The following is a 21,639-nucleotide window of genomic DNA, read 5'->3' on the forward strand; positions in this document are numbered from 1 at the left end:
TTTCAAAGGTTTTGGGTATTTTTTATTGTTTTATCTTGACTGCCAGGCACAGCAGAAATGTCACTCTTACCATATGCACAAAAGCAATCACAGATGTTGTGTGACATTGATTTTAATGTACACTGTCAACAGATGTCATGTAACACAGTCTCTTGAGCCTTTGGATTCTCTGGTTTTTCCTCATCATGACCTACTGTGGTGAGAGGTGACTGTACAAAGCTTCTTGGTCGGATCCATCACCACATGTTGAGGCATGTCCAGACAATCCACCTGAGCGATGAACTCCGCCAACTCCTTCGGTTCCACCTCCCTCCTTTTGCTGAACAGGCACAGTTCCTCTGTCGTTGTTGTTGGTGCTTCCATTTTGAAACTCAATACCACGCAGTCGGAACAGGATGTTTGGTATATAGTCCCACTGAAGTTATACATCTGTCCAACACTGAAGTTATAGTTACCACCTTGTATTGAGACGTTGTATGAAGAATAAGAGCACCGCTCACCAAAACGATGGGTTTTGATCAAAGTTGAGTTGAAGAAATCAATACTTATGCTGTCAGATGGTTGAATCCACACTTGACCTTTGATGGTTTTCATGCTGTTTGCAACCATAACCCATTTGCCCTCAAAATCATGAACATTCAGTTGATCCAAAGGCTTGAGCAAGTCTGAACAGGCCAGAGGAGCTGACTGGCTCACAGACATCAAGTAGACAAGAGTGATGGCACACACAGCAAACATGGCTCTGTAAGTGGAAGTCATATGACTGTACATCTAGACTCAGTTACATGCAGCGTCTCCCTGAAAGTGGTGCCAGTATAGTGCCTTGTGGTTTTATAGTTGCATCAGAAAAGTTTCACAATACCGAGAGCAGAGTCCACCTGTCTTCTCTGTGACAGTAAAATAAGAATGAATTGAATGCTGTGAATCTTGATTATTTACACTGTCTTACATGTAAGTAGTGAATATACTGTGACTCCTTTTGTAAATAGCAGCCAATAAAATTGTTTTAATCTTATTGGCTCAGAAAAAGAGCTACAACTTCAATATATGTATTGTGTCTGTTGAAATCACTATAAAACCTAATATGCTCTGTTAAATGCATTGAGAATACTTCTACCTCGTCACAGTTGCACTGTAGCTTTAAAGTAAAATGATTACATTTCACACTGTAAACTATCGGAAAGTTTCTGTTTCACAATACCTAATATTGTTTTAGCAATTCTGAAACAGCAAGCGTCGATTTCTGGGAAAGTTCAGCTTAGTGGAATAATTCCGTGAACCAATGTTTGTTTCCAGTCAAAGCACCAGTATCACCTTTGCAACAGTACACACAAGCTGCCCCTTTAGACTCATTGCTTTTATTCTTACAACACTGTGATGAACTATACATATACTGTTATACTCATAGTCTGTTGTTGATGTGTTAAAAGCAGGAAAAATGGGCAGTGTGAGGATATGAGCAATTTTGACAAAGACCAAATTATGATGGTTAGATGACTGTTAGAGCATCTCCAAAACTGCAGCTCTTGTGGGGTGTTCCTGGTCTGCAGTGGTCAGTGCATATCAAACGTGGTCCAGGGACTGATGCACATGGGGAGTGAAGGCTGGCCCATGTGGTCCGATCCAACAGACAAGCTACTGTAGCTCAAACTGGTGAAAAATGCTGGTTCTGATAGAAAGTTGTCAGAACACACAGTGCATTATAGTTTGTTGCGTATGGTGCTGCATAACATTATGACCACCAGGGAAGCCCAGGTGGTCTGGCATCATACCAGAACCGGAGATGACGAGCAGGCAATGTAACCGGGCTCTCTCATGGACAGAGGAAGCTAAGTAGAGAATAGGAAAGAGAAGCTGGCCAGAAAAGGGTAAATCTGGGACTGGCTTTTAGTCGTTGACGAGAGCTTTGTGAAATAAAAGGCTGCAGACTGTTGGCAAGCTGGCCTTCTTGCTGTTGGACTACTGAGTTATTTTAGCTGGCTTGCTGTGTCTTGTGTTGTTGCACTTGTTTGATGTTGTGTTAGCAAAGACTTGCTTGTTTTTGATCACAAGTAATGGAATCGTAACAAATGCACATGCACAGCTGTCCATATTTACGACAGATATTGCACTCTGAAATGGGGGTGCCAAATTACAACAAATACCAAATCTTACATAGTGTTGCTTTCACCAAGTAAAGTGATATGTGATGTGGTTTGTTAATTTAAGACAAATAAACTGTGAGGCGGCTCTGCACACCATACTGCGATAGCACCTACACATCTAACTCTCACTGATAATTTTCTTTTCACAAGAGCAGGTTGACGAGCACCAATCTAGTATAGAGAGGTACTGGTTCCTCATGAGAGGACAGGACCCCCTGAGAGCTCTCAGCTCAGCAGGACTTATTTTCACAGTTACATGGCCCATTGCTGCATCCCTTTTCTACAGGGACTCAGGCTTTAGTCTGGCCCTTGAGAAGACTGTGCTTCTAGCTACTGAACTACCACAAGAGCTGGTAGAGACACTGCTGGGTGCTCTATTTTTGAGAGGTGTTGCAGGTTTCTCATGAGCTCAGCCCCTGTGATCCCGCTCTTTCTGTAAAATATCTCAAAGATAAATCCTGTTAGCTCCCTTCTTCTCTTTAGGGGGATATTTACCACAACTAAAGCTGCATAAATATAGATATACCAGCTATCTGAGGGGGGACTGCATGCTCCCACTCCCATTTTGTTAAATATGACAGGAAAGATTAGGAGAGAGAGCTGTCCTAAACCAGTTGCCCCTGGTTCTGTAATAAGATAAGTAAGAAATAACATTATGCAACAAGTGGTTAAAGATTACACAGCATTTGTTTTCCATTGAGCAATGTTGTGTTTTTTGGAACAGAAATGCTGGATGAATATCAAGTACATCAGGCAATGTATCACAAATGTCAGTTTAATCATTAAATCATTCATCAATCATTTCAAAGCTGACATCTCAGACACTCTCAGTTCCACATGTTTCTGTATACAGTATATACATCCATGCACAGAGCTTCGTCAGGAGCTCTGGAGCTTCTCTTCAAAAGCTCATCTGGTCAAAATACAAAATTCATACTTCCAGGTATTTCAAAATAATTGCTCTTTTAAAACTGACAACGGCCCACAAAATATTCAGTGGATCAAGCTGTTGTTTATAAATTAGACCATTTCATACTATTAGTCTGTGTATTGTCAAAAGCTGTATTACAGAATGAATAAAAATGTTCAGGCCCTATATGGATTAAAAATATCTCTAATGAAAGACCAAAATCAATAAAATATTTCAGCTTTAAAGTCATTAAATTAGAACAATATCCTCTCTTAACCTCTCCAGATCTTTGGAATTTTCCAGTTAAATCTCATATTTAGATGATGAAATTTACCCAATGAATTATACATGTAGACACAACAGTTTAAAAAATACATCTTTACTCTGCTTTAGTTTGCTTAACTGCATCTAATATGTGGGTTGTGTGATCCTATATAGATTGGCTGGCTCATCTGCTAACCAGGAAAATGAAATAAAACTCAAACAGTGTAAAAATAAAAAAAGAAAGAAAAAAGAACAAAAACAAAAAAAACACGCCTCATATTTTGGTCCACATTGTGCGAAGGGAATTTAAAAGTGTAGCCCTGGGTAGAGAACTCAAGGCACTTAAACACTGACAAGTCCAGTCCATACCTCCTGTGTCTTCACATTGGAGAGAGCTCACTTTCTCTTGGAGAATCAAAACTCACGAGTGGGATGAGGAGGTTTCGAGATGAATACAAAGAGTGAGGGCAGAGGGTAGGGGAGGGGAGGGGAGGGGAGGGAAGGGAAGTAGCTTGTGGACACATCAATATGGGGATGGGCGCAAAAAAACAAAGAGACGAGGAAAGGAGCGTGTTGTGAATTGAACAGCGAAGGGACAGACTGAAAGATACTGGCAGGCTGAAGAGGGGGAGAGGAAGTCAATGTACAGCGAGGGTATTTACATAACAGAGCAGCACTGGCAGGTTTTGCGTTTGGGTGCCTCTGTTTCCTCTCCCTGGTTAGCCCTGGTTGTGATCTGTGTCTCTGTGCTGGTGGGGCTGTTAGCTGCTGCTGACTCTGCACGGGTGTCGGGGGCTTTGGCCTGCGAAAGAAGGGGTTCCTGCTCCCCCGGCCCTGCCTCTGTCCTCTGGTTGTCCTTAGGATCAGCCAGGGGCACCTCCTGGAACTGGCCAGGCACAGTGGCAGGGTCTTGGGCTTTCAATGCTGCCTCAGCTTCCTCTGGTGACGTTGCAGCTGCACCCTCGGCTTCTAGCTCGAGGGCGAGAGCGGACTTAGAGTAGATTGGCACCGAAGCCACTGTAGTGCCCTCTATGGGATTGGCCTGGGACTGCACCTGCACAGAGGTTGGATCTTCTGATTGCTTGTCCTGTTCATCGCCGTTTTCGTTTGTCTTTACGCCACCCTCCACCTCTCCATCAGCGGGTGCTGGTTGTGCCTCTGCAGTGGGTTCAGTTGCCTCACTCTTCTCTGGTTGTGTGAACGCATCTGGAGTTGCTTCTGTTTTTACTACCTCCTCCACAGCCTCCCCTCCCTCTTGGCCTTGGCTTGCTTCTGGATTCAGCAGAGGGGATTCCTCTGACTGAATGGTTTCTTGCTGATCTTCCTGGGGCGTAAGATCCTCAGGTATATCATCCCCTTCATCTGTGATGATCACACGTTCTGCTCTCATCACCAGAGTCCCTTCATCCTCCTCCTCATTAATGTTGACATTTGGAACCTGACCAGGCTCTGCCTCAGAAACACCCGTGCTCAACTCTGGTGCCAACTTCATGCTAACAACACCCTCAGAGGCTAAAACTGGTCCGTTGGTGGTGGACTGATTACTCTGCTCTGAAGCATCAGGGTTAATGTGCGCCTCTGAGTCTCCTCCACCATTTGTTAGGACAGCTGCAGTTACATCCACTAGTGGGTTTTGGTTTGTCTTCACTTCATCTATAGTTGTTATTTCTGAAGAAAAAATATCAAACAAATATCACTGAGAAAATGAGGAGACTTCTGTGCATTTGCATTCATTTGAATAGTTAGTGCTGTTCATGCATTTAAATGATGCAGAGTGAATTTGCAATCAGTATGCCACACTGTCATTAACACTGATTATTAGCTTTCATTGTAGTTAGTTGAGATGCACCAGTACTTGATTGCAATAAGAGGTTGCTTTGCCACCAATATGTCAGCGCTCAATACAGCTAATTGATATAATTTAATGCAGTCAACAAAAGGTTCTGCCATCTATGAATCTTGAAACACGCAATCATCATAGTTAGACACAAGATGCAAAGAGCATGCATTACATGCAAATATAGATTCTGCAGTCTGGATGCTTTAAATACCAATAGATGGGTTCATTTCATAATGTTTTTAGAACTTTATTGTGCACTTCAACAGTGTAAATAGCATCTCCCATGGACATGTCAATGTACCTGCTGCCCTCTAAAAATGCAAGTTATGCACTTGAGGGCCTATTAGCATAAATATATATGCAAGACCTTATTCAACAAGCATAAATATTCATCACAGCATGTATGAACTTTTTATGAAGTATAGGTATGCCCATGCCACTCCTTTCTTTATAATGCAAATTTTCTCAAGATCAGTATATACTATGCGTTAAGTATTTCTATTTCCTGGTCTCTCAGGGGTTGGGATAATAAGGAAATAAGATAAGGTTGACATCAGTTAGGTTGATTTAAAGTGTGCAGAATTTGTTTTACACTCTGCACATGAGCTTTATGAGAGTATTGTGGTGTATGTCTTTGTGCATTTTATGACACATGAATCAACTCTGTACCCACCCAATCCTGTTGCGTCATCTTCTCCATTCTGCACAACAGCATCATGGACTATTTCTGAGGAAGAAACAATTTATATTCATTGCAGCGTTAGCAGGTAGCAGTGTTTTTCAGACATGCATGCATGAAAATGACACGATTAAGTATACTGTATCTTTAAATTAAAATATTCAGACTAAAATAAACGTGTAAACAAATGTATTGTGAGGTGCAGACTGATGACTGAATTACAATGTGGCTTAATCATCACACACTGCTTCTTTGGATAACTAATGTTTTCATAATATGGATGCAAAAGTGCAACACTACAAGACAACAAGAATAAGAACATGCTTCTTTTCTATACAGTAGGTAGTAACCAGATTATTTTCATTACCAGGAAAAAGAGATGTAATTAAAGAGAAGTCTCATTAGAAGTGCAACTTTGGCTAATAGGTGGTGGCAGCCAGAAATGCAGTGTGTCTACATACAGTGGTTTTAACATGATAAAGTGTCACAGGGTTGACATGTATTGGACAGAATATAGTGTTGATGGATGGATGACAGCATTGCTTCTGCTACATACTGCAGTTGCTAGAACTTGTCAACTAGCTTGAAAATACCCATGTTAACTCCCCTGCAGTGTGAAATCTGCAACAATGTGTCACTTTCTCTGGTAAGAAGCTAATGGAAATGCAATTTTCTAAAATGTCCACTGTAATTTTAACAGTTCTCTGTGTCAAAAGGTTTATCTGATCCCACTTACCTGCTCCAGCCTCAGCCATTTTCACTGCCTCCTGTTGGATAAGAGGGACAGGGGAGGAATTAAATTTACTGTGACTCAACTGGTGAAACTGTTTATGTTGTGTTGCCTGAACCTCTGGTGTATTGTGAAGGAAATAGAAAAAAACAAATGAAATGCAAACACAGGCACATCAAACACTTTGAGGAAACAGACAGTCCAGAATGTTTCTATGAAATATTTTTTTCCTCATGTTGTTTAAATTAGCATCTATCCTATGCTCCAAACAGCACAGACAGACAGACACAGCCTGTGCTGAACTACTTAATGTGTCTGCTACAGTCTCTCAAATGGAGGATAGTGATCATTTTTAGCTGTTAAAAAGGCCATGACATTCTGCCTGGTCACAAGGGGGAGTGATTGAGCTGAAAAGCCCTACCTGACCTTTGAAAAGTTGACCCCTGTCCAAATTGGTGTAGCCTGTACTAACCAGAGATCTGCATAGATAAACAGTAACCATGTATATGTGTGTACTCTAAAATGAAAAGCCAGCTTTCAAGGACCTGAACATATGATCACATCCCTAGTCTCATCGGAAAATATGAGGCAAACAAAATAATTAAAAGAATGTCCTGTACATGTTTGAGTTGCCAGATATTATTAGCTGTCATTTGCTCTCAGTCTGCCCAATAAACCATAGCTGTGCTTGCAGGGCCTTTTTTAAAGTGCTGTATTTTTACACAGAGGAGTCATACATAAAAGTCTCCTCCATCACAGCCAGCATGGCTAATCGCCTGTAAAAGCTATTAACAATGGAATCCTCTGTTTATCTTGATTTCAGCTCCAAAGGCCAAGGTTAAGATGAATATATGATAACTATAAAAAAAAAAACCTCACAAAAAAAGGGGACAACTCTTTTGTTCTACTATAAAGACCTTCAGTGAGGTAAAGTAAACACACTTGCGCTTGGCTTGAGGTGAAACAATAATTCCAGATCCGATCAAGTGCTGAATTGTTTATGTAACGGAGCTGCTTACATTGATAAAGTTCCTGCTTTTGAACAAGAGGTGCTACATCAAAGGTACATTAAGAAAGGAAATGCATTATTCATGGCAAAAAGCCACAGACAGAAATTGTGGGACATTTTCTGCCTAATGGAAGATGATGGAGCAAGCTTGTTCAACACATATTCCAACCCCCTTTGTGTCTACAGAGAGAGTGGGCAAGTGTGTGCGTGCGTTCAAGTTCCTCACCGTTTGGCCGTCCTCCATCTGTTCCCTCAGCTTCTCTTCCTCCTCTGCCAACCGCTGGCTCTTGGACTGCAACCTGAGATGGACACACAGTCGTTCAGACACACACAAAAACAAACACATTAATTCTATACAAACAATGAACTGTTACATTATGATGCTATTACATATTCAAATTTGATGCTTAAATGTTTATTTGTATTTATTTTATGATCCCAATCTAAGTAACACTACTATAGGCTTTTTTTTTTAGGTTTAAATCCCCCCAGAGGCCATGTACAGTGTGTGTGAGGAGACTTCTTGAAAAAAGAGGCAGAGCTGTGGACCTTCGCAATAATAAGATGGGGATCTTGGAGTGTAGTCTTCAGGGACCTGACAACATTGTCTAGTCTAGTCTAGTCCTGTCTGGCCAGTGTGCAGGCTGGATCGTCTTCTCACTCTGCTTGTGAGTTCAGTGCTGGCGGAATTAAAAGTCAACTTTGCCAAAGCATACATAATGTACGACAACAGCAAAAATTACAAGAAAACAAAAATAGAAAAGGGAATGCTGCCACTATTAATTATACATGAAGTCTCAACTACACAAATACAACAAAAAATGTGACAGTTCTCTCATGCTCTGTCAGCTTTTCTAACTGTCTCAGGCAGTCACAAACTGTCTCCTCGTCTCCCAGTTCTATCTTGCAAAGACACACACACACACACACACACACACACACACACACACACACACACACACACACACACACACACACACACACACACACACACACACACACACACACACACACACACACACACACACACACACAGTGGCTGTACTTGTCAATGTGCTTTTCGATCTCCTGGGCCTGGGAGCCCCACAGAGGCGAGCGAGGGTTCTCGGTATCCGGGGAGGTCGGGGACAAGGGAGCTCCTTCCATCAACCACTGGTCTCTCAGAGACTTCCTCTGGAGTGAAGAAAATGAGGTGAGAAACAGGAAGGAGGAGAGTAACTCAACTTCTAGTACTCTTTTTATTATGGTGATGTGATTATGTTGTGTTATCCAAGCAAACTGTAATTTAAACACAATTTCCAGTGGGTGCTGTAGGATGAATGTGTCAACATTCACAGATTTTGCTATACAGTACCGTTTACACAACGGTAGCTATCCCTCTAATATCTCTGGTTGTATTATGGCATTGTGACCAGCACTACAAATCAATGAGCAGAAGTGCTTATAGGCAAATTGGATTTTTATATGTTTTTGGATCGCTGTCATTGTGAGTTATGAGGTACTTCATTTACTGGATAACCCAAAAACTGACAGACAGGTTTGGTTATTTTACCCATAAAATGTTAAGCAATTAATTTTCCAGAATACATACTACTATATATCACAACACATATATCCATATCAAGACATTCAATTACATATAGATCTATATAACATTTTATCATTAACGCCCACTCCTACAGTGGAACAAACTATCTGGACTAAACATCAATTTGATTATTGTACATAAGATTTCATATGCATGTCATATTTTGATATGTACCATATAACGTTAGATAAACGGATATTGATTTCAACTATATCACCCAGTTCTAGTGTGAGTGACTCTTAAGTTCTACTAAGAGTATTATACTGTAAAAACAGCAATATTATAAACTCAGCAGTTTCAGTGACAGCCTGACCAGTATCTGAGGCAAATACCAATATTGATATTTGAGGCTAATAACAATATGCAGGTTGATTTTTATTTCAAACATAAATAACAACATAAATATTTTGATAAGGATCCTTCAAATGACATAAAATAACTTGTCAACTGTCAATGGTGAATCAACTATATAATGTTGACACTGGTAATACAGTTAAATGACCTGTAACACATCCTAAGCATTGCAGTAAATTAATACAATGTCTGGTATCAGTAACGACTAGCTTACGTTTGCTAACTAACTTAGCTAACTGGATTCACAAAAGTAGGCTATAGGCTAACTGTCAAATTACACAACACTAACCTCTGTAATGAAACATTACACACCACATATCAATCTAGTGATCATCCACAAGAGGAATAAAATACAAACCATCAACAGTAACCCAACAGTATTTTAACAGTAACATCAAAATTACTAAAATATTGAATTAGCCTTAGCTAACAACAGTACAATGCTACAGTGATACTTACAGTACGGCTAGCCTGGTTAGCGCTTAGCTTAACAACTAAAATTACACTTGAATGATTACAATTGAACTTTAACAAAACAGCTCTACTGATAACAGACACCTGTATGGTAGTTGGTAATGGTAGTTAACCTAACTAACATTAGCTAGATGAAGAGAACAATATCAGTTTAATGCCAACTGCTACAGAACTGTGTCAGTAACGGTTGCTAGTAGCAACAGAATGTTCAACTGAAAGTAACTGCTTGTGGTAGAATGGTGAGTGAAAGAGAGAGACTGCAGACTGTAATCACTCCTGATTTGATACCTCGTGCACTATATTCAGCCTCCACCTTTTTAATTGAGTATCCAATGCATAAAATAATATATGCACTACATAGTTTCCTTGAAGAATGGCCACAATAAAATGAATTAGCAGTTAGTCCAGTATGTGGTATGTCCAATATTTATACCACATTATAATATACTAGTCTACTAGCATACTAGTCTTTATAGTAATGATTTTTGTTTTTGCATATCAAATTGAGTATTAAACAAATCCACATACTTAAACATTTCACGTCAACCAAAGTATGACTTTAAAATGCTACTAACATTGCAAGGAAACACTTTTTACATTGGATTGCAGAAAAACGATGTACATCAATACTTGAATTTGTCACTTCTCCTCTACTCAAAATCTGCTTAGAAGTAGTATGTACATGTATGGCACTGGGACAGGTTACCTTTTTACTAACAATCGGAAAATGCAGTGTTGTATTAGATGCATTATTAGATTACAGTTAACTCGATACTAGACTTACTAGTTACAATTCATATTGATGATAATAAAATGTCAGAAATCTCAATGTATTACTCACTAAAGAGTAAACTATAGATCATTATTGATTGGGGAATAGTAAATAAGTGATGTGACTTCTCTCTAAGAAAGAGAGAGATGTGGAGCAGTGATGGCCAGAGTGAGAAATAAAATGGTAGAAGGTAAAGCAAAGTGTGGTTATGTGAGTGAGGAAGGTGAGAAAGAAGGTGAGAGACAGAAAGAGAGAAACACCTGTAAGTCCATGCCACCAGTCTTCCTCTCAGCTATCCAACAGGGAGAATACAAGTACTAGCATGAATTTATAGCATGTGTGCACCTTTCATTCTCATCTTATTATATACCACTCCAGTAAATAGACTTGACCCAGTGAACAAAAGCAGCCTGAGGCAATCTTACCATTCCCTCTTAACAGTACACCAAACCAAGTACAGATGCTTTCAAGTTTTACACAAGCAGGAGTGCAATTCTCAGTAGGCACCCACTGGACATCTAGTACAAACCCTTTAAAAGCTCTAAGTGTGTGTTTGTAAATGTGAAAATGAGTGCCACATCCCTCACAGGTGTATACACTGCATGAGTGTCCATTGCAAACATGACAGTACATCTCAAACTACACAAGCTATCACAAATTTCACAAGTATATCAGATTTCTCTACTAATTGCTACTACTAATTAGTGTTACCTTTATAGATCTGACTAAATGGAATTCAAAATGTCAGAAACTGAAGTTGTTTACCTTTAATTTTAGTTCTGAGATTCACAGAGGAATACAGTGTGTAAAGTATGCTGTAATGGCATGAAATCTTCACCTTCACAGCTTGTTTTCCAGAACATTATAAAGTTTCCATGAGCTGGACTATAGCTTGTAAATTACTGTACGTGTACTGACAAGGAACAATGTTGGAAATGTAATACTGTCCTTTAGTGTCAACAATGCTGGCCATATTTCATAAATTACAACAAAAACAAATCTGGTGAGATACTACTGCACAATCAGAAAGTAAACCCTGGCAATGAAAGTGACATGAAAATGATGTTATGATGATAGTGGTTACAGGGCCATCTGTCAGGCTTATAAAACCAAGTCTGCTATTATTTACTCCAAAAATGTATTTCCTTTGGTATTTGCAGAACTTCTTCACAGACAAATAAATTCCACTAAATTCCAAAAAATTATCTGCCAAAACTGAATGGAAAGTCCATGGTTACACAATGTATATATATATATATTAAACACTTCACGGAGATAGTTGTAATCAGGAAACTGTCAGGAAGGAGAAACAATTTTCACTCAAAAATATAATAAACCAACTTCATTCCCCTGTACCTCAGGACTAATAACAGAGGCTGCATGGTGACTTAGTCAGTATGACAGCTGGGTTAGGTTGCAACCAATTGTCCTTGGTTCAAGTGCGTATTTCTGCAAGCATCTGTGCAGCTACAGTGCCCTTGAGCCAGACAGTAAACTCTTGCCAGTTCTAGGAATTCCGGTCTGAAGCTGACCCTGAAAGGCAGAAATAAACAGAGTCTGCCTGCAAGGAACTTTTTAGTGAATCTAATCTAATAGCCAGGATTATTATTTTTATCATAATTAAATGGCCATATGCACTAAAATCCAGTACACAGCGTTCATGTCAGGTGATGTCTGCAAGGTTACTACTGAGGTGAAAACATCTGAAAACCCGTACTATCCATGGCATCCATGTTTTCAAAATGTGGCAACCGTTAGCCTGTAGCTACCTACTTAACTATAAGCGTCACAAAAACATCTCTGTGTTTTCTCACGCAGTGAAGAACAAGCCCTGCTCTGTTCCCCTCCCTGTGCCTTTGGCCTGCTGGGCGCAGCCAAACTCTCCTGCAGGTTAAGGAGCGCTACAAAAACGTCTGCTTTATCACATCCTTACATCTACTCTGGGGTTACAGTCAATGTCAAAGCTAATGAACGTATTAAATGCTATGATGATATCTCCTCCTGTGAGAGAGCAAATATGGAAATAATCATTAAAAATTAATCTTTGAAGCCTCTTGCAGCCTGATTTTCAATCTCACACACACGACTGATGTTTGGTGCATTGTGCACAAACTGACATGCGCACACAAATATGGTGAGCATACATGCAAACATCTCTTGCATGACCACACTGGTATACGCATGCATACCTGCGTGCACGCAAACACATGTTGCACACATTTCTCACAATTTGAGGAATGTGCCCCAGGGCAGTGTAACACAGTGGAGTAGGAAGTGGGAACGCCAGTCTGGAAATGATGTGAAAACAATAGAGCAGCTCTGTGACTTGCAGAGTGAGTTAACACTCACATAAAAACTGATTTCAGCAAAGGAAGGCTCGCCTCTAACCTCGCGAGAAACAGGCAGAACCAGGAAGTGTGGAAGGTTGAACAGTTCATCTCTGTGTATGTGTAAATAGTGTGTGAGAAGAGGAAATACATTTGGATGCTATCTGCTTCCTAACAAGCTGGAATGGGTCTGCAGAGGCCTTTAGCTGAATGAAATTAAGGCTGCATTTGTCTGACTATGTGTGTGAATGGATGAGACAGGTTTAATCATCCTGCATATGTGTGTCAGACCTTGAGCTGCTGTAGTCTGAGCTTCTCATCCTCCATTTCTCTCCTGGCTCTGTCCTGCTCCTCCTGCAGCCGACGCTTCTCCTGACAGAGAAAAAAAGGAGGAGGAAAGGAGGGAGATGGCAAAGAAAGAGAATGAATGTAGACATTTTGATAGTTTGGTAGAGTGGGAGTGAGAGCAAGAAGAGTACCAATAAATCATTATTATTATTCAAATAAAGAGAACGATGGACTCAAATCAGCAGCCAAACACAAACACAACAAGCTGATGTTAATGACTCAACAGAAACAAAGAAAAGGAAGAGACGTCAGCAGTAAATAAAACATCACTGAGAAAGAGTAAAACACCTGGTCAACCATCTGTCACAAGGACACTGTCACCACAGACATCAGGTATACTCTATATCCCATAATGCTCAGAGCAGCTGTTCCCATGGCAACTCAGTGTTGTTTTTGTGGGACCAGGGACACCCTGGCTCACCACATTGCACATTCAGTAAATTATTTAGGAGTTACGGACAGCTCAGAGAGCTTAGTCTCTTTATCCTCTCTTTCTCTGTACAGACAAATCTGAAATAAAGGCAGAAGTAGACAAGCTGCCACTACTGTAGTAGCACTTCACTTGTAAACCTTCTACACACTGATGTGTAAATTTCTTTTTTTTGTGTGAAGAAACTGTCCAGGAGATCCTGTAGAATTGGTTATATGTTGAAAATGTAGTTGTCAAATTCCATTAAAATAAAGGTTCTAATCTACAAAATGTTAACGTCATCCAGTTTTAACAGACAGCGAGACATCCTTGCTGTGGAGCTACTCCAAGAGGGAAAAAAGGGAATGTAAAAAATTAATTTTACTTACATATCTTATCTCTATTAATTCCTCATGTTTTGATTGCATTCTGAGGTAAAGATCTGAAGACCGGGGGATCTGCCAACACTGGGCCAATGGTGAAACATCACTCTGCTAGCTTTTTACTATATTTCCGGTCTGAAACTTTTACAACATTATGTGTTTCAATTTCTATTTAATGATGCATTTCTTCTGATTAAATACATGGAATCAAAGAATTTGCTGATTTAAATTTGACTGTGGAGGTTGGACAGAAGCAGTACAATAATGTATTTATTTCCCCAAAAGACTAGTACTTTAAGACCTCCACATTCAGGTAGACTTCCTTCATCTGTCTGAGGAGGGAAATGCTGACCACAATTAACCTAAACATCTTTCCACAGTCAGTGTACAGTGTGCAAAGACTTACAGCAATGGCCTCCAGTCGCTGTTTGTACTTGTCCGCCTCATCCATTCTGGCACCTGTGACACAACAAGACAGGGTTGAAAGTTAGAGATCAGAGATTAAACAAAGTCAAAACAAGTGGACTGGATCCATTTATTCCCCGAAATGACTGTGCTCAGTGGTTTGAGAGAATGAACCCAGGCCATTATTTTAAATGTATCCTCTGAACTTACACACACAACCCTGTTTAGCATTTTCTTGTTGAGATGGCATTGTTTGTGCTGTATGGTCTGTTTTTTTTTATTTTTTTGGTCTTTACAAATGTCAAAGTTGTCTGTGGTCTAAAACAACTAACTCTTGAGTCCCACCCCTGCTACATATGATAATATACAAGCATGTGGGGCAAGATCAGAAACCTACATACGTCTGCAGAGCCAGCATGACCCACAATCCATTCCCACCTTCACCAAAAACATCTCCCCCGCATCCCTAATAAGCCAATTGTGTCTATCATGACACAGCCTCAGGCATCTCAAAGAAAATGAGCATAGGCATTTGTTTTCCCCTGCAGCTGACACTAAATGGGACAATATTTGAGCTCCCTAAAACTCAGTTACATGAGAGAGCATAGACTAGAGTCATACATAGCAACCAGCTCACAGCCACTCAGTCATTAGTGAGTTCCTGCCATCACAAGCCATAACTCTGCTTTAACAAAAAAAAACAATTCTCAGGAGAGAAACAACACTTATTTTTGTCCAACATGTAATTCTGCACTGGGTGTGCTTCATACAAAATACTTATATGATAAGAATAATCTATAATAAAGAATAGTGAAAACACTGTTATTGAAACTAAAATGTGGGGTTTTGATGCAAGGACAGCAGTAATCCTTCCGATTACTGACAATCCTGTGTGGTGTATAAAGAGTTCTGTCCTACACCAAAAAACACATTTAGCCATCACAGCAACTGAGATCTTACATTGGGGGAGATCAGAGCAAAAAAGAGAGCTTTGAAGCGCTAGACATGTCCATACCAATGCACGCACACACAAAACACTTTCCAGATGCATAACCTGCAAAACCTCCTAAACAAGATCTAACTTAACCCTCAACTCACCTTTTACATCAAAATACAACTGTACATTGACTTTTAGTTTGAGAAAAAAAGGTCAAGCTCAAACTACCAGACTAAGCTTTGACACATCAACCCTCAGCTACATTCCCCAAACCTCCCTCTCCATCAAACACTCATATGCTCTACAAATGAGGTTTCTCATTTCTGCCCAGAAGGCAACACAGCAGAGCTGATGCTATTGTTGCACCTTTAATATGGTAGATCTTGCAGGGCCTTAAGGGGTGTAAGTTAACACAGAGAAAAACTTCTCCTTACAAACACCTAAAGGATTCCTTTGGCACCCTCAAGGTGAGGGTTGGGTGGCGGAGTCACAGGGGGGAAAAAAAGAGTCCACATAAAATAATGTGAAAATGTAGGTGTACTGTGGATAGAGGGGAAAACATAAGGATGAAAGAAGAAGAAGGAAGAGGAAAAAATTGGGTAGGGAAACACCTCTAGCATGCTTTTCATTACACTGGAGTTCTCTCAAGAACTGAGGTGGAAAGCCAGAGAGGAAGGATTAGCAGAAACAGACATGAGAATATATAATATATAATATACATACATACATACATACATACATACATACATACATACATACAATATAGATAGAGAGAGATTGAGAGACGAGACAAAGTATAAAGAGAAAAAATCTCATTTTGGCAGTGTTTTGAATGACTGGAGGTGCAGTGACAGCTTACAGTATAAGTCCCCGTAGGGAGATGAGGCTTGTGTCTCATCAGGGCTCCAGGAGAGCGCCGAGAATAGCAGCCAGAGATAAACAAGCAAACACAAACAGAGGCTTTGATGAGGAGGTATTGAGGAGCTCCCCGTAGACACACACTGACTTCGATAATTAGACATGATACAGAAGGGTAGAAAAGGAAAGGCTGACAAAGTCAAAAAGTTAAGAGACAGAGAAAGTCAAGATGGTTGGAGAGAAGAGCGACAAAGGAAGACGAAGACGAGAGGGGAAGGTGACAGGAAAACGTAGCCACTGGTTTGGATTCATCCCTCAATATCCACATAATGGGAGAATGCGAACGTAAGAAAAAATCGTATACAGGACCAACAGAAAACAAGAGACTGTTCAAGAATTGGAAGAACAGAGAAATTGTATATTAAATCAACTCTGTTTCCAATAAGACCCTGATAATCATCAATCAAACTCAGGTCAATCTGGTCCCTAAGAAAAATGCATTTAAAGAATTGTTGTTCACCCATAAAGGTGAAAATATCCGGTATTTCACATGAAAAAATAGAGAAAAGTCAGAAAAATGAATGACATTTTTTATATTTCTTATTCCTTGAATCATCTTATGACCCCCTTAGACTTATTTTCTGTCCCCTTGGAAGGAACCTCAGGAGGAACAACAGAAAAGAGATCCCTCTTCCAGAACAGGCAGACATATGTAGACCAAAATAACAATAGTAAAATTACAATATGGAAAACCAGGATGACAATATCATAGATACTTATAAACATTCATGATTTATTATAAATCATATCTGTTCTGTATTGGGCAGCATCCACATTATAAAACCAGTCAGAAGTATTATTAATGGGAAATCTTTACTTTAATCATTTTGTGAATCTTTGCACCTTAACTGTGAATTTTCACACAACTCCCACAATCCTCTTGTGGTACTCAGAAAGCACAGCAACCCACAACTGTGCTGTGGGACCAAACACAAAAACTAGACTTGTTCACTGCACCTTTGCCTGTTAATGCACACCATATCCAATACATCTCAGAATCAAACAGCAGCAGTAAAACACCAATATGGCACATGGCCATGAACACAGCTCGGCTGCTACAGGATTTAATTACAGACACCGGTTCACCTGTAACACCTGTTACATGACAACCCAGATGGCTGAAATGACTGAAGTTTGATTAAAATTGACAGTTTTTTGGTATTCAAGGCAAACATTTGTGTCTTACACAAACACTTGTCAGATGCACGAGTTGTAGGCTGTCTGACCTCAGTGGTATGACCTCCCAAACACAGACTGTCGCCCAGTTTACAGTCTCTCGCTCCCTCCCCATACCCCACTCACACTTAGTCATACAATGGACAATGACAAAAGAGAGAAACAGAAGCAGGAGCAATGGTAGTCTTTTGGCGAGAGGAGGTTACATTGTATATGTGTGCGGCAATGATAATGTTAATTTATTGATTAGTCAACAAGCCTTTTTCACAGCAGATGTTTCTATTTGTCATAGTAGTAAAAGCACAGGTGTTTTAATAACAAGGTATATGTTTTAACCAAGTGTCCCAGTAAGTGTGACAGTGAGCCAGCATGCACAATACCAGGACCCTGACTGAATCGGCTAAATGAAAGATACATGTGCTTTTCCTTTTAACAAGTAAAACTTATGTGATGGGCCTTTTTTGGTATTTTCAGATGTTACAGATTAATTAACTGATTTAGAGCTGCAACTAATGATTATTTTATTGTTTTTATAATCATCAACTAATCTGCCAAGTAGGGGTGGGCGATATGGGCAAAAAATAATATCTCAATATTTTTTGGGATTTTGGCGATAACGATAATCAGTCGATATCCTTTAAAATGTGATTAGAATTGTCTGAGCTGGACTTGTGTCCACCAAACGCGTTTACAGCGCTGAGAGAGCTCAAAAACTCATTTTCCGAGCGCCCAGCGGTGTTAAAAGTTGAACAGATTTCAACTTGAAGCGCTCTGAGCGCTGCGCTAAAAAAAACCCGTCTCCGCTGACATCTTTTTACCGCTGAAGGCGCTTAGCGCTCTGAACACTGAAGCCCATAGGACCCACGTCTCGGCACTAAATCATCTGAAGTACTGGTAGCTTCAGGGACTGGAGGTGTTTGCATTTTCTCTCTACCATCACAACGCGCTGCTAAACTGTTGCAAGGATGATGCTAGCGAGAGGTCACGTGATCACGTCATGTGATCACGTAGGCCCACTAGTTGTGTGACTGAATCCTGCCATGCTGTAGAGAGCGCTGCTGCACCGTGTATTAATGGATGTGAGGAGTTTCCGCGTGTGTTTCATTGTTTTTGTCGAAGTAATTTAAATACTCGATAATGGAAATTTGCACATCGTCAAAACAACAATGACGATATTATCGCAAACGATATATATCGCCCACCTCTACTGCCAAGTAATTATTTATTGGGTTAGGGTTACTGTAATTATTAATTATTTGGTCCAAAATGTCAGGAAATAAGAGATAGCGATGGGCATTTTTCTATTTTCTGACATTTCAACCAAAGGTGAAAAGAAAATTGCTTGTTTTGTACAACCAAGTATTCAAAATCCAATGAGATTTAGTTCATGTCCTACTTCACCAATGTAACATTTCACTAAACACTGTCTGACTCACAATGGTTTTCTTTTTTTTTTATGATCAAAATCTAAGCAGAACCAGAGATATAACCAAAAATACTTCGACCTTGACAAAATGTGGTGCCTACTTAACAGTGCAACTCTAACTGCTGACAGTTCAGTCAGAAATTTGGGTGTGTTATGCTAGCAAATGTAGCCTCGAGCAGACCTTAGGGGCTCACTTCTTTTCCACACCTCCAGAGTTTTTCCAATTTCGAACTTGTAGTCTTCAGACCCAGCCTCATAAATGACTTAAACAATTAATTATCAAAACAGTTGCCAACATATTTTCAGTCTATTAATTAATCGATTTATCAAATGACTGTTTCAGCTTTAAATTGGATAATAAAAGAACTTAATAGTGTACGTGTGTATAGAAAGGTCTAGCAACTCAAGCTGCCTCTCAGTCATTCAGTCTTACAGCAAACTGTCAGCATGGTTCCTTTGCAAACATTCCTCCTGCCCCGGTGCAAAAGAATGTATATTTGCTTTCAGTGTACGTATGCATGTTTATATAACAATGTATATTTGCCTAGTGGGGTGCCATGAAGTCTATATGCTGAGTGCTGGTGTAGTGACATTAGCTCTGTGGGAACAGATGGAAGAACAGCGGGGTGTCTGGAATGAAAAACTATAACAATCATTTAGTATCACAATTCACTGCTGATGGATTTCTCTGACACACACTCACAGGCAGTATACAATGACCTGTATATAAGAATATAAATGGGAATCATGAGCAGTACTACTCCAACAACGCAAGAGACTTCAGCGTTTTCATCTAGAAAAGTCTTAAATACTTTAAAAAGAAGGGCCCTGAAAAGACTGTGGGAGTGGCAATCAGTGTGATCTGATAGGTAGCACGTACATACCGCCAATGCCTCCTGTTGCTCTGTATTAAATGGCATGTAGAATATAATGATAGTGGTGGCATGCAGTAGGTACACCAGAAGACATGTAGATAAGTGCTCTATGCAAAGCACATGTTTCAGGAATTTAAATCCCATTTTAAAATATCTGACCGGAGGAACAAGTTTATTGAAATACAATACTTCAACACTACAACATGGATGGATGGGGCAGGGCTTGAAATGTACTTTTTGTTTGACCAATTAATGCATTACTCCAAACTGCAGTGTGAATGCAAACCTGTTTCTGATTGGACACGATGGAAATTTACTCTGAAGATTATCATATACATTATTATTATTATTATTTAGCCAAATAATCACAAACTCACTACAGGGACATCATATATTTGAAGAAAAGTCAAAAACATACACAAAGAGAGGGAGAAGATCAAACAAACTATTTAAATATTTACAAGCTGAAATGAAATATTTACATATAAGCTAAAGCAACACCTTAATCTAGAGATCCTGCGAGAAAGAGTGAGAGAGAAGGTCAAACTAACTATTTACATATTTACAGGCTTTAGGAACACCCTAATCCGGAGATCCGGAGAGAAAGAGTGAGACAGAAGGTCAAATGTGCCCCACCTACTGCCTGTGTACTGAAGAAGCAAGAGGAGAGGCAGAGACCCTGGTGATGTTAGCAGAAGAGCCGAATAATCGGAGCGGCATGCATGGGGATGATTACAAAATAATATACTGGAATGTATGGCTTGCCTTTTCCCCGATGGTCTGAATAAGTTGCAGGCTGTTGTTGCTTTTTAGAAATAAAGTCACAGAAAAGGTCTAAAAAGTTGCTAGGTCGAGCGTTGCCTAATTGGCTCCACTGGTCTCCCTCTGTGATTGATTTTGTCTGTAATGCAGCATACCGCATGTGCTGGGGCCACTCACGTTTTTCGAATTTGAACACCTTACAGTTAAAATGATACATATTCCATGATGCATAAGTGTAATAATTTAATTTGTGATGATGAATTTCTCTACTGTCTCTGAATTTGTCCCACAGACTGTATCATTGAGTCCCAGGTGCTATTTTTATTGTCCCCATGACAACGGGACACGAGTGCTGGATATGGGTACACGTTATTAGAAAGGTATGAGTACAGTACAGGTTTTGTTGACTTCGCGGGGATGGACATGGGCTGCACTGGAGCATGAAAGCTGTGAACTGTCGGTCATGAGACTCTCTCACTAGACTTGACAAAACCTTTCTGATGGAGAATCGGCTTCATCAGAGCAGTATTTTCATTAGATTCATTGTCTAGAAATGTCAGAAAGTAGTGAAAAGTGTTATAATTTCCATCGGCCAAAAGAGATATATTCAGATGTTTTATTCAACTAACAGTATATCACATAAAAAAAAAGAACAAGCCAGTGTTTGGCATTTTAGCTTGAAAAATAAGTAGACAATGAATCAATTATCAAAAGAGTAGCTGAGTAATTTCCTGTCAATCAACCAAGCAATTCATCTACGAATCGTTTCAGCTCTATTTAAGATGCACTTTACGTCAGGAAGGCATGTAGAAAGATCAAAGGGCAACAGTCTTCTGAATTGGCTGATTCTGTAAATACAAGCCACTGAACACACAACGAGTTGCTAAAAATGCTTCGGGTCTATAGGGG

General features: G+C 39.8%; 1 protein-coding gene across 1 annotated transcript in view; it reads right to left on the reverse strand.

The window, feature by feature from the left end:
* Window positions 1-21,639, reverse strand: part of palm3 (paralemmin 3) — a 35,467-nt gene continuing 13,828 nt past the window's right edge. Inside the window, exons 2-8 of the mRNA XM_051383867.1 lie at window positions 14,638-14,690; window positions 13,383-13,463; window positions 8,622-8,749; window positions 7,803-7,875; window positions 6,574-6,604; window positions 5,832-5,885; window positions 1-4,986 (exon numbers count right to left, since the gene is read on the reverse strand). Of these exons, the coding sequence (XP_051239827.1) occupies window positions 3,977-4,986; window positions 5,832-5,885; window positions 6,574-6,604; window positions 7,803-7,875; window positions 8,622-8,749; window positions 13,383-13,463; window positions 14,638-14,682 (1,422 nt within the window). The 5' untranslated portion in view covers window positions 14,683-14,690 and the 3' untranslated portion in view covers window positions 1-3,976. The remainder of the gene's footprint in view (window positions 4,987-5,831; window positions 5,886-6,573; window positions 6,605-7,802; window positions 7,876-8,621; window positions 8,750-13,382; window positions 13,464-14,637; window positions 14,691-21,639) is intronic.

The sequence above is a fragment of the Dicentrarchus labrax genome, unplaced genomic scaffold, assembly GCF_905237075.1.
Source record: "Dicentrarchus labrax unplaced genomic scaffold, dlabrax2021, whole genome shotgun sequence".
Classification (NCBI taxonomy): Eukaryota; Metazoa; Chordata; class Actinopteri; family Moronidae; genus Dicentrarchus; species Dicentrarchus labrax.